The 14,322-nt window shown below is 37.1% G+C and overlaps 2 protein-coding genes across 2 annotated transcripts; both read left to right on the plus strand.

The window, feature by feature from the left end:
- Positions 1 to 7,569: 7,569 nt before the first annotated feature.
- On the plus strand, positions 7,570 to 11,000 carry LOC126790968 (polygalacturonase At1g48100). Its single transcript, XM_050517357.1, has 6 exons — positions 7,570 to 8,108; positions 9,023 to 9,190; positions 9,303 to 9,347; positions 9,451 to 9,658; positions 9,732 to 9,813; positions 10,245 to 11,000. Exons 1-6 carry the CDS (start codon positions 7,644 to 7,646, stop codon positions 10,744 to 10,746), a joined length of 1,470 nt encoding a protein of 489 aa, XP_050373314.1. The 5' UTR covers positions 7,570 to 7,643; the 3' UTR covers positions 10,747 to 11,000.
- A 589-nt stretch (positions 11,001 to 11,589) lies between these two features.
- LOC126791489 (uncharacterized) lies at positions 11,590 to 13,172 on the plus strand. Its single transcript, XM_050517946.1, has 5 exons — positions 11,590 to 11,678; positions 11,826 to 11,897; positions 11,984 to 12,028; positions 12,609 to 12,706; positions 12,976 to 13,172. Exons 2-5 carry the CDS (start codon positions 11,844 to 11,846, stop codon positions 13,049 to 13,051), a joined length of 273 nt encoding a protein of 90 aa, XP_050373903.1. The 5' UTR covers positions 11,590 to 11,678; positions 11,826 to 11,843; the 3' UTR covers positions 13,052 to 13,172.
- Positions 13,173 to 14,322: the final 1,150 nt, after the last annotated feature.

Here is a 14,322-nt window from a genome sequence, read left to right on the forward strand (position 1 = left end):
TTTAATAAATTATTGTAAACATTGAGTCACGAACAAACGGTTTAAGCATACATTTAGGTTGAATTATCACGCGTACATCTAAACTATCGGGTACTTGCATTAGATATTTATTTGGATATTCCCCTAATCTGTGTTATTTGGTTAGTTTTACTAAAATGATAAAATTGATGTTGAGCGGCATCATTAAGATTAAGATGAGTTGGCATTGTTTTAATCAGTCATTTGTGTCTCAGCCACTCAATTAATGAGACGATGTTGAAATTGATGTGAATTGTTGAATTGTTCTGTTTCAAATGGTCGACCTATTTTGCAATGGCGTAAGTTTCATTAGGGGACCCTTTCATTAAATAAACTAACAGAGGGAAACAAAGTCACAAATAAAATAGGAGCTTCTTGCTCTTCGGTTGGGGTATTCATCACATGGCTTCTTCCAACCATTTTGCCCCTTTGTTGTTTTAAGACTGATTGTTTGGACCTTGTGCGTGCTGTTCGATCAGGATGGTTTATTGGAAGCTCGCATTTGGGTTTTCTTACCATGGGTCTGAGATAACAAATGAAAATGGTCAGTGGCGGATTCAGGATTTACAATTCGATGGGACTTTAATTATTTTTCTCAATGACTGAAGTGATAGAAATTTATAACGCATAAAATATTTTAACTATAATGTATTAGATATATATCTTATTGATGTGAAATAACAATCCATTCATAATTACCATAAGTTTAGTCGATTGCAAAGAGAAATTTTTCTAATTGATTAAAGAGCGTAATCAAAATTAATGCCCAATGAAAATAAAATGGATTAATTATATACAAGTTAAAGAAGTCAAGGAAGTTGGAAGTAAATTGAAAAATAGACACAAAAATTTACATTTGTTAGGATTTGATCTTGAGTGGGCTTGATATTAACAAAATTTAAAAACCAAACATACAAAACTATACCATATAAATATATGTCATATACTTAGTTAGTTATTTCTTAAATTCTTGGAGGGACTTGAGTCCCCCCACAAAACCCCTAAATCCGCGCCTGGAAATGGTTCCATCTTTTTACAACATCTAATGCTGACGGGTAGCTGATGAGGACCATGAGGTTGAGCATATTCTTGCACAAAATGCTTGATTAGATTTATTTTCTATACAATTTGATGTTGTTCCTCCCTACTACACCTAGGGTTGATAACGAAAGAGTATAATAATGGCCCTTAAGTCAATGAAATTAATTCATTTTCTAAAAAAAAAACACACTTAGCTCACGACACGAAAATTCAACCTACAGTATGCAGAGATTAATGGTGGAAAATGAAAAAAATTCATAATTCTAAAATCTTGTAAATATGATAAGGCGGTAACCAAAAAAAAAAAATTAAGGCCTTCATGAAGATACAAGGTTTTCTCGAGGAATTATTCCATATGGCTAATATACTAATTCTTATCATTTTCAACGAGAGTTTCAAGATAAATCACTCCTAACACCTTGAATAAATACTCTTCCAAACGTCATTCTTTAAAACCAGCTTATACAAACCCTCTTATCAGTCTTATGATTGTAAGTTTGGGTGTCTTCACTCAACCGACTCCAAATGAAAGTTGTGTCGTTTTGTCTTCATATTCATTTGTGTGGATTACAGTTTTGATTTGTAGGTAGAACTCTTTCTTCAGTTTAGATATTGGATTTTTATACAAACAAGATTTACGAGGCCGCCGCCGTTTAAGTTTTTTTTTTTTAAACGGGTCTACAATAGGTTTACGAGGAGGAGTGAAAATCTCTTACTAATTCTTCCATTTTTGTTGGTTATAATTACCGTATGTATTTCGTGAAAAACATAGCTAATTAGTGGCATCTCAAATCCTTAAATCTCCGAGCCGGCATTAGCGGCTAAAATTGTTTAAGGACCATCGAAACTAAAAGGCAGGCCGTGCACGCACACCAACAACATTACAACAACTGCAGCCCAAAATGAACGTATGTTGTGGCATCTTGTCCTATTAATTGGCTTTGATCAATGTGGCATCTTGTCCTGAAATTGACCTGCAATTCAAGCTTCGAAAAGGATGCTAGAGGATGAAGAAGAACATCGATCATCTTGCTTCAAGAGACTGGAAACTAGAACTGATTGAGACTAAACTAAACGTACAGTTTCCTATAACCTTATCCTAAGGTAAATGGAACAGGCGAACATGGAATAAGCCAAGAACAACTTTTGACTCTTTGTTCACAATTCCCTAACATCCCTCGCACCAATTAAGTGCGCCCTCACAATCATTTTTAGAAAAAAAATTGTTTAAAATCTTGTTTTAGATAAAACACAAGGAGGCAAAAATCGATCGAGTGAACAAAAAAATTATCATATGAAGAGCAAGTCAAAAGTGAATATTCGCAAAAAAGTCGATCGATCGCAACCTCGGGTTTTGACTTACATTTTGAACATAGTTACTCTCATTTTAGTTTAAAGGGATCTCAAGATACTTTGAACTGAGATAATCTCTCAAATGAAGTCCTCCAAATCGATACCATCTCCTTCGTCGACTATCGCAACTCCTAGAAGATGTAACGTGGATTTGCCCTATATATTAGGGTTTCTTACGGTTTGACCGAGACTCTCTCAGCTTAAGTGAGAATGTGAGATGGCTAGGAGCATACATAATATCAGAAATAAACTTAATTAATTAGGGTTCAATTAATATGCAAATCGAATAGCTAGGGGAAAGTGAGACAACATGCATATATCCCACATTTCCATGAGTGCGGCAATTCAACATAAGGGTCATCATTTGCCCCGCTGACCTAAAATCCCGAGGGTGACCCAACCCGCCCTGGTGAAAATTTCATTGAAGCCCGGTCTTATGGGCATAAGGCTGGATAAAGGCCGAGGGTATAAAGACTAGGCCCGGCCCGATGGAGCCCATAAAATTAAAACCCGACCTGACCCTAATAAGCCATACTAAAAGCTCGCCAAAACTCATTCAGTTTTTAAATCAATAATTTTATAACTATATATTTTGTTAAATATGTCAATTAATTTAAATTATTAAGTTATATTTCTTATATGTTATACTATATTTAATTCAATAATTACCACATTTTTTAATAAATATATATTATAAATAAATATAATATATCTGGCCTGAGCCCAGCCCGAAAAAAACTCGTAAGGCCCGAGTACATGAGTAGTCAGTGAATCTTGATATTATTAGAAAACCCGGTCCATTGCTAGCCCTTAATTCAACATCGACGATAGCCAGGTAGTCTAACGCACATTGAAAACAATTAAGAACTTAATTAGTTACTGTATTGAGCTATACATGCACGAGCTAGCTTACAGTAAAGCGCTGATGGTATCATACTATGATTTGTCACTTTAATTTGTTGGCATGCATCTCGAGTTAATAATGAATTGCTCAACAACAACACTAAGAACGTACTGTACTGAACAATAGACGCGGATCATATTAGCATCAAACATTCTCAAATCTCAATTGCCAAAATGGCAAAAATTATAGCTAGCATCACAGGACAATCAATTTTTCAAGTCATCGTTTGTTCATTACATGCCATGTTGGTGTAGATTACTAGATTTGCCTCGATCCAAACTCGTGTACATCGTGAATGTTTTTCTTCAAAACTAATTAAGTGATCGAAATATGTCGAATGCCTTCAATTAATCAAACAATTGGGTCATCACCAACAACCATATAGTCTATAGACAACAATAGGTGTGAGATTGAATCAAATTAAGCTAAGCTGTGTACATTTGATGAACTAATTAGCTAGTACATATAGGTACGTACTGAGTCTCTTGACATGATTATCAATTATTTAACAAGTGTTGGTCTAGTGATATCAAACGTACATAAATTAATACGATCCATCCATTTTTTTTATTTTCAGTTCTAAGACATTTCATATGTGGGATCCGAAGGCAAATCGAACGGAGGACAACCTCTAATGCTCCACGGTACGTGGTACACCGTTGCATACCCAAACGGAGGGACCAGTCTAGAAACCGGGTGTCAGGGTATTCTCACGGCCGAAAATAAAACCTCCACTATGAGACTAATCTTTGACGGACCCATGTGAAATGACCATCAACTTTATAATTTGTAATAATTGCATGCAACATTATTGATGTGTTAATAGTTACCATCATTCTTAATTGCAAACACCAAGCTAGATCTCTGCTAAGATCGACCAACTATTTTGATACACGAAAGTCACACATTTGATCGCATATGATTAATAAAGCTTAATGACCTGGTAAACTAATCCAAATGAAGAAACACAAATCTATCTAGGTGATTAAGACAAAATACACCCAACTCCTGTCCTTTGCTCTTGATTCAACATCGTGGATTGGTGGGCAAAACAGCTCAACATATGTTTTATGCTTTGGATCCACCTTAAAACCAAAGCTAACCATTATACAAACCACAACTAAACTCTAAATTAACCTAACCACAAACCCTAACCCTTCACTCTCACCCGTGACTCGCAATAAACTCCACCCCGTGAATTCCTGCCCGCCACGTGGCTCTTTTCTTCTCGATCCTTCCTTCCATTCCCGCTGAAATAGCGTCGGCATGTGAAGGAACCCCTTCACAGACTCGACACGTGGCCGCGCGGTCATGTGCTCGTTAGCCCTAGCAACTAGCGCGTAAGGCGTTTGCGGGAACGTTGCTGCTACGTGTCGTTTCTTGGAACCACAAGATGACAGCAATCGCGCTTTTGTGTCAGGTTTTTCAATATTTGCGGCCCAGATTAACATGTTCGCGTCACGCATTCTGGGTCTTCTGTGTTGGAACGTCCGACCCGTGAGGAGGAGTCCCGCACGTGAAAGGCTCAGACAAACACATGCACTTGTTAATGCACGTACTCATATTTTTCCCATTTCTTCACCACGTACTTCATCCCCTCTATAAAAGCTTCTTCGTAACTTGCATTTTACCAAAAGCAAGTGATCGATCGATCACAACTGCATTTGCAAGCTTAGTTACTCCACATCAAGTTACGATCAAACTCGTTTTGTACGTGTTACATTGGTTGATTGGTATCGAAGATTATCCGAACGACAGAACACAGAAGTTGGTGCAACCGCGCGCAATTGATTCAGGTGAATTCTTATGCCGATAGTTTAAGAGTACTCATAGTTGAATGCTTGTAATTCGAACATGGTTTGTTACAACACACGCATATTTTGCTATAATACTGCATCTTATAGATTATCGCATTATGTGATAGAATTAGAAACAAATTTGTCGCTCACCCTTATCATGCACACCACCCTAAATAAATGCTAAGTATCTTTTATAATAATATAATACAAATTTCTTGAGAAAAATGACATTTGACATTTACTTAAGGTGGTGGGTATGTAATTGGCATAAATGAGGTATGCGACAAATTTACTTCCAATCGAGCTTGACGATGAAATTTAATTAAAGACAACATGTACAATAAGAACATTCCCCTAGCTTCTACAAAGGTGAGAGCTCATTGCCTCATTCATACCGGAACTGAACTCTTTGTATCTACATTAGTCATTACTAGTTGTACCTGTATTATTGCACATAATTAATAGAGTGATATTTGGTCGTATATATATAGTAATGGTTATCGTAGCACGTACTGCTATAGCTAACCGATTTGCAATGTAGATCGACGTCGATCGATAATTCGGATATAACTCATATTCTTGTGATGATTGATCACTAATTAATCATTGCATGCATAATGTAGTTTGATATTATTTAAGATATAGAAATACTGGTTTGGTCGACATTGAAGACATTCAATACCAATCAAGATTGTGCATGATAAAGAGTGAGGGCATAATTTTTTATGAATGCGTCGATGGACCAGAGAGAGCTGCCATATGAATAGGTAGGGTTTTTAACCGAACCCGTGATATTGATTAAATTTTGTTGTCGTCCACCTACTAGTATATGCTTCCTATTTTTATGGCCACAAAGAGCAACTCCTAGCAAAACAACAATCAAGAGTCACGAGAATATTTGCTTTTACATCCATCACCACATTCACCCTTTCTTATTTCTCTCTTCTCGTCCCTACATTCCAAAGCCCTAAAAGGATCTCTCTCTCGTAGAGTTCTGATATGACAGTATCACATGTATAATGTACTAAGAGATTTAAGTATGATTATGCGTATGTGGCTTAGTTTGTTCTATCTATTTCCCCAGTATTAGTTTACACAAAGTAGAATATACTTTGCCAGAGGGAATTAAATAGCACCCAAATTGGCATTTGATTCTATACCATCATGATCGAGGTTTAATATAACCAATTAAGTAGAGTAATTAGTGTATTAGTATGCATCTGTGACATGTCTGGACCTAACAGATTATATATGTACTACATATGTGTTTGAGCTAGGCAATGATTTATTTTCAATTACCCTCCTCTCGGGCAATGAAGGATGATATATAATGAAGCCCTAAATAAACGAATCCAATATCTGTAGGTCTTTTTCCATGTGTATTTTCCCAGACATAGAAAGTAAAGAGTACGTACGTCCCATGTTGAGTGGACATATATATACCACGTATGTATATTGATCTATCTTGGAGTTACATAGTTTGTCAAAAAGAATAGCTTTGATTGGAATGCAGTGAGCATTCATTATTCATATGCATCAATAATCTCTTGTAGGATAAGTTCCTTAGGGTGTCCAGGAAATCGTTACTAATCGACTAATCATTTCTTACCTGCTTACCGGCCAATTTCTTCTCATAGAGTGTGCTGAAATATAATAGTGTGCTGAAAATGCTTTAACATACCAACTCTCAAAAATCTATTTATCCTCAATTCCTGTACGTTTGACGTCAACTTTTTTCCGGCCGAGAGTAGGCTGGGGACTAACTCAGAATAAAGTGTGGTTTATATTGAATTAACCAAAGTACTAAACCCTAAACCTTCACCCAAGTTATCGGACTCAAGAAATCCAAGTAACTTTACTGCAAATAACAATAGCTCTTTTTTTTTTTCCGACAACAGAATTGCTAGTTTTTGGTATCACAGTCTTTAACACATATCTGATTTCAGCAGCACTCTGTTCTAGAATACTCCAGCCTCAAACTAGTTCACAAGCATTAACCAAAAAAAAAAAAAACTAGTTCACAAGCTCAGAACCACACCCTAGAGACTCAGATAATATTCGTCCCATGCAGTATTCACCTCAGAAATTAAAAACCAAGGAGGATGCACTAACTAATTAATCTCTCTATATTCACTACGATCAGCTGGACCACAACACAGCACTCCTAGAAAGAACACAAACCAAAATAGCTAGACATCATCACCAGAAAGAAACCCCTCCACTAAAGAACAACTGGTATTAACAGTCGACGGAAAAAATCGCCATAGAAAGCCAAACTCCACAATCGCCATAAAACCTCCCAAGCAGTCAGTTTCCCATACCCAATATGCTCTAGTATAATTCTATTATATTTTTGTCCTACAATAACCTGAAATCGACACGTGTACTTGTTTTCAGTATAAATGTGACTAGCTCTCTGCTAGCTTAGATTCAACTGGTCAGTGCTATCTGGTCCTCTCTCCCTTTTAGTTAACTCCTCCTTTCTTCTCTGTTTCAGAAACTTGGGAGTACCCCATTCATCTTCTTCCATGGAGCACCGTACTATATTAGTCTTCTGGATTACTGTCAGTCTTATTTTAGTCCAGAACCCAAGCAATGTACATGGTAGATATCACTACCATAAGAAGACCAGTAAAGGGTCACAAGTACCCCCTACTCCATCTCCGGAATCGCCTGAATCTTCAGAGCCAGTAGTATCTCCACCGCCAACTGAAGTTGCTCCTTCTACACCAAGCACTAGTCCCCCGAATGTTCCATCCGACCCTTACCCCGAGGATCCGGGAAATGACTCCAACGCCACGGATTGTACATTCAACGTCATGTCGTTCGGGGCCGTCGGAGACGGCGATGCTGATGACACCAAGGCGTTTAGAGATGCTTGGAAAGCGGCGTGTGCAGTTGAAGGCGCTGTCGTTTTGGCTCCTGCTGATTACTGCTTCAAGATCACTTCCACCATTTTTTCCGGTCCTTGCAAGCCTGGACTAGTATTCCAAGTAAGTTAGAAATTAAATTTTCCTGCTAATTTATTTCTTGTTCTTGATAGTGTTCATAAATAGACTGAATTATGGGAATTCAGCAAAGATGGGATGGAAATGCGACAAAATGTGTTTTGTATTTTTGAACAAGATTACAGTGGTAAATCTTTTATATAATCATCTTTAAAATGCACGTCTTTGAATTTTTGATACCATTTGTGGACATTTAGCTTCCCAAATAATGAGATGTATGATGATACTGTATATGGTTTGATTTCTACAATGAATAATGTTGGGATCAAAATAAATTATTATTTTAACGAAATTATTATATTATCAATAATTTATTCATTTATTGATAAGTTAATGAATTATTATTTTATAGAGAGTTTTATTGTTATTCTAACTGAATTGATGTTAATGGTTTAATATGACTACTATGTCTATTTTTAGCTAGGATTTATATTTACTTTATAAATTTAGTAAAATTTCATGTCTAAAAGTAACTTAAAATTATAAGTTTAAATTTACTTTCCTTAATTTGTATTATGAATTTTATTCACTATTTATTTTAAATATTTAATTAACTATTCATCATTTTAACTGTTTTTTTAATTTTATTAAATTAATTATTACTTTATATATTCGATGTGACCTAAAAGATTTCAAAAAATATATTATTTTATGTATTTAGCGAGGTTTCTAATAATATACATTAGTTCCGAATTGGGACTATAAAAAATTATTATTTAATCAAAGTTATTAATTTATCGAACACTCATTTATTGAGGTTCAATTGTATATCCAACACAATACCGTTTTGGATGTGGGATTACCCATCGACGCTTTTGTATAAATTTCGGTATATGTATTGATGTATATAAATAGTTTGATCTCGTACTAATTAAAATGCTTCAAATGTGTGATAACAGGTCGATGGGATTTTGATGGCACCCGACGGGCCAAAGGCTTGGCCTAAAGCAGACAGCAATAAACAATGGCTTGTGTTTTATCGACTAGACCAAATGACGTTCACTGGAAGTGGAACCATCGAAGGCAATGGCCAAAAATGGTGGGATCTGCCTTGCAAACCTCACAGGGTAATAGTTCTACATATTCATCATCTATACCAATTCAATAAGCTCTATTTTGTTTTGATGGGGGAAAAGCTCAGTCACTAAATGCCAAAATCAACTACTCTGTTCTTTTCAGGGTCCCGATGGATCCACAGCATCAGGACCATGTGATAGCCCTGCTGTAAGTACTCATATGTATTAGCAAATTCAAGCAGTAATTGATAATTGATTTATTGATGGAGTAGCTAGACTGCAAAATAACTGTGTTCGTTTGTCATTGACAGTTGATTCGATTCTTCATGAGCACCAACTTGATGGTGAAAGGGTTAAGAATCCAAAACAGTCCTATGTTCCACATGAAATTCGACGGCTGCGAAGGAGTTCAGATCGAAAAGCTGTCGATTTCTTCCCCGAAACTTAGCCCCAACACAGATGGAATCCACATAGAGAACACAAAATCTGTGGGAATTTATGACTCAATGATAAGCAACGGTAAGAGATCGATTTACATATTACTAGCTTATATTTATCTACATGCAGGATCTGATCAATTTGATCTGAACAGGGGATGACTGCATTTCCATAGGTCCAGGATGTGCCGACGTTGATATAATGGGAGTCACTTGCGGGCCAAGTCACGGAATTAGGTACAATAGAATTAATAGATTGTGTTCTTGGCTGCTAGACCTACCAATTGAGTCCAAAGCTTCATTTGCATTCAACTCGTTTTCTTTCCTCAACCTCCAAAAGGGTATATCCATCTTTAACAGTTGGTAGCTAGGGTATTAGTTCAGCTTTTCTTGTATCAAACGTGAACTACATGAGCACATCCCCATCGTTGAAATGGTACAAAAGCGCGATTTCAATGAATTGACCATATGACATTATTTATATTAGTTTACGAAATTGAAACAAAATAAATCTCAACTTATTCGAGGTATTTTATTGTGCATATTTTATTATAAGGAGAATTAAAATGAGCATGAGACAACGCTCTGGCCCTACACATTTCATTAATGAGTGAGAGAGATCGTTCATGACCTACACTAAGCAATGTCTGTTGATCTATTTCTTGCAGCATTGGGAGCCTTGGTGTCCACAACTCGCAGGCATGTGTTTCCAACATCACAGTCCGTGATGTTGTCATAAGAGAATCAGATAACGGGCTCCGTATCAAGACATGGCAAGGCGGAACGGGCTGCGTCTCAGGAATACTGTTCGAAAACATCAACATGGAGAATGTGCTGAACTGCTTGCTCGTCGATCAGTACTACTGCACCTCCAAGGGTTGCCTGAACCAAACCTCGGCCGTGCACGTCACCGACGTGGTGTATCGAACGATCAAGGGTACTTATGATGTGAGGAAGCCTCCAATTCACTTTGCTTGTAGTGACACTGTGGCTTGCACCAACATTACACTCTCAGAAGTTGAGCTTTACCCGTATGAAGGTCAGCTAATGGATGATCCATTTTGTTGGAATGCTTATGGGATTCAAGAGACTCCAACTATTCCCCCTATTGAGTGTTTACAAGATGGTCAGCCTGAGGCTTTGGCAGAGGTGCCTCAGTATACTTGCTAGGATATGAGTTAATTAGCTAGCTAGTAATAATATGATTTACTTTGGATTGGTTTGGTATAGTAGAAATATTATTACTGTATAGAGCCAATTAGCTAGAGCCATTGTGATCTGTTACATGGGTAATGGATCTTGATTATTACTTAGGCTCCATCCCTATTTGGGGCTTCCCCATATTGTGTGATGCGATTTACGAATTAAAAACAACCCTTTACAATATTGTAATGTTATGTAAGGAATAAAAGTCATATTCTCGTACAAAATAATTGATGGTGTCTCTGTTTATATCCAAGGGTGTCGCTATATGAACTGATATAGACCATGATCCAACAATGATAAAACAGACCAGTGATCAAAATTTACTTGTCTTTTGAATCTATTAGCTTCGATTCTAATCTCTATGCTTGATAATGAAATGCGCCTAATTCACTCGTTCTATCATTTTCCATTAGCTGACTGCTTCTTCATTTACATCTCTTCCATCCTCCAATATCTCCTCAAGTCGGATACAACAAAGTTCAATGTGCTCAATTGACACCAAAAATAAAAAAAACTACCAAACAAAACAAAGTTGGAAGGTGACTTTCAAGTACATATATGATACATCAATGCAAAGTTTTATGTAACATTCTACTGATTTTGTAACATCTTTATTGATAAATCAAATGGTGGCTTGAAGTAATATTAGTCACTAGTATCACACATTAGTGACATCACTCATTTATTACATGTGCACGATGTGTAAATACACGATCCACTATACGTCCCAAGAGTTTTTACAACAAAAAAGGAGAGGTGTATATCCTGACAGAACGACATGTCGTGTTGAGTTAGTTATGGCACAGTATTAAAGGCATTTCTGGAACCGAAAACATCAGACCGAACCAGATACCAAGTCACTCGCCAGCCGCCACCATTGACTTCGATTCGATTCGGTGACCTCACTTCCCTCTCACTCATTCAATTGTCTCTAAATTTCAATCCCCAATTCGTCTCCGTACCACTTCTTGTACCCTGAAGCTGTTCGACGAAATGCCTCTGTCAAAATCGCGCTAATTCTGATCGCCATTTTTGTGTTTCAGCAAACTACCCAAGCAAGTATGCCGTCTCTGCAAACCGCCCTGCCTCCTGAGCTTGCTAACAATGCCATCAGAGTCAGTTTTACTTCCCTCATCCTTCAAAGTAATATCAATCATTTGGAAGCTTCTGATTGAGTTTCATTGTCTTTGGTTGCTTGTAGCTTTACCGTGAGTGTATTCGAAGAGCCAAGTATGTCGGTCATCGGGTACCAATACTTTGTCCCCTCTCTCTTGAGCTCTTTTATTTGTTGTTGTGTTCGAATAGAGATTTAGCTGATTTAGAACTAGAAGAACATGATAGACTTGTTGCTGGTTTTTTGGTTAATCTTGGAACTGTATGACATATCTTCTATCATATGTTTGTGGGTAATTCGGCATTGTCGTGCTTCTACAGCAGTTCATGTTTTTATTACTCGAATAGTCGAATTACTAACCTAGATACTAGAACAAGAAATGTACTGCCTTATGTTGTGAGTTGTGAAAGTGTGAACCAAGACTAAAGCCCCAAAACACTATATCCTAGGCAACATTGTTATCCTTGAGTAGCTTGTTTATGAAGTAGGACTTGGTTGTTTGATAAGTATATTTGACAAGTAGGGAGAGATGGCACTGTCTACTTTCATTTGTTAGAGAGCTTTGTCTTGCTTGACTTTGTTTCGTGATGTCTCATGATAATAGGAAAACTGATCTAGTGAGTTTTGATGAAACAAATACGGAATAAGTTGACATATCATATGGTAACTTTTGGAGAAGGATATGATTTTGGGGTTTTGTTCTGTAATGCAGCAACACAATACAGAACTTGTTGTTGATATGGTGCGGCAGCAGTTCAAGAAAAATATGCATGAGACTGATCCCGATAAGATTCAAAAGTGCAAGGATGAGTAAGTATCTAGCGGTTCTGTGAGTTTAGTAGACAATGGTGTCATTGTGCTTTCTATTATGCCTCAATGCGTTAATATTTGATCGGTGTCTCTTGCCCTTTCTGCATTTCCTTAGGTCCAAACATCCTTCATGATTTATAACTTAACCTGAAAACTATTGGATGACTCTAGTTTATAAATACGCAAAATATTTGTATGCAGGCATACAGACCTCAATCTGCTTTCACGGAACCTGCATATTCTTTATACTAATATGCCTTGTTTTTCAGTGCTGCAAGGGGACTTATAAATCACATACTTTTCGAGTCAGAGAAGATGTCTGGCCGTAAATTCAGCAAGACCTAGAGCTGATTTCAATTCCTCTCTCTCTCTCTCTCTCTCTCTCTGAGATTTCAGTTTTGTTGTATTGGGATAAGACTGGCAGTAAAATAAATGATAAATTGATAACAATGTAAGCTTCAATGCTCTAAATCCCTCTAATCCTTCTTTATCATGAATGTTTAATTCCATGGAATTGTGAGGTTGTCAAATGAAGCAAACACCAAACCTTCGCATGTCGAACTTGAGGTGTTCTACATTGCTCTGGAGTACTGAAGCTCTGGAGTTGGAAGCTGTTTTTAGCTCGTTGTGTTGAACATAACTGCACATCAACAGCGACTAATGCAACAGCTCCCGCTATAGAACTTTCATTGAGGTTCCAAGCCAAATGCACCACTGCCATTTCCCTTCAATTTAAGACTTGGGACCCTTTACCTTTCTTGTTTCCAACTTCCAAGCATACCTATTCCCAACCACATTATCAAGCTCTAGGTCAGCAACAATCACCCTCCTATTGTGAGCTCCCAGTCTGCAGAAAATCCCATTAATGAGCTCCAGAACATTTTTTCTCCTCCCATCTCTCTTTGGTGCAGCTTCTGTTCTTTCTGTTACAGTGCGTGCAGAGACAATCTTCTGCTCCTTGGATTACATTGCGAAGAGTTGGTTTCTTGGGATGTTGCTGATCGACCCGTACTTTCACCAAATCATCAAATTGTTTACGTGTTGAGTCTCATACAACTTGCTTTCGGAAGGTGGCACCAAACTACGTGAATTGAAAGGCTCCTAGACTTCTATTATGAGGATGATTTTTGAACCACTTTCCCTATTTTGGCAATTTTTCAGATGAGCATTTCCACTCTCAATCTTGTTGTGAAATATTAAACTCGGCCAATGATTTGTTTGGATATCAATATGAGATTGAATAAGCCGTCGTTTGCTACTTTATATTTCACTGACGATACAATGCAGGGAAATAATGCAGGGATATATTCATATATATTGCTCAATCCATCATTAGTTAGGAAATCATTGGCATACTTGTAGGAAAAGAGGTACAGATTGATAAAAATAAAAGAATGCTGGTGAACGTTTCATTCATTGTCTCGATTACATAAGATATGCCAAAATTTGGATAATCTCATGGAAGTGATGGAACCATATATAGTGCTGATTAAAAGATCAATAATCTCATGATTCTACCCAGACTGACTGAATAAACATATATTCCATGGCTAGCGGCGCGTAGATATCATTGGCATAGAAAGTTCTCTAATAGTGATTTCGACCTCAATTATACA

The sequence above is a fragment of the Argentina anserina genome, chromosome 4 (assembly GCF_933775445.1).
Source record: "Argentina anserina chromosome 4, drPotAnse1.1, whole genome shotgun sequence".
NCBI lineage: Eukaryota > Viridiplantae > Streptophyta > Magnoliopsida > Rosales > Rosaceae > Argentina > Argentina anserina.

Bases quoted from the DNA above. Each gene is read 5' to 3' on its own strand.
- LOC126790968 (XM_050517357.1), top strand. From the start codon at position 7,644: ATGGAGCACCGTACTATATTAGTCTTCTGGATTACTGTCAGTCTTATT. The intron at 9,191-9,302 runs GTAATAGTTCTA...TGTTCTTTTCAG, and splicing joins TGCCTTGCAAACCTCACAGG to GGTCCCGATGGATCCACAGC. The intron at 9,659-9,731 runs GTAAGAGATCGA...TGATCTGAACAG, and splicing joins TGACTCAATGATAAGCAACG to GGGATGACTGCATTTCCATA.
- LOC126791489 (XM_050517946.1), top strand. From the start codon at position 11,844: ATGCCGTCTCTGCAAACCGCCCTGCCTCCTGAGCTTGCTAACAATGCC. The intron at 11,898-11,983 runs GTCAGTTTTACT...GGTTGCTTGTAG, and splicing joins TTGCTAACAATGCCATCAGA to CTTTACCGTGAGTGTATTCG. The intron at 12,029-12,608 runs GTACCAATACTT...TCTGTAATGCAG, and splicing joins CCAAGTATGTCGGTCATCGG to CAACACAATACAGAACTTGT.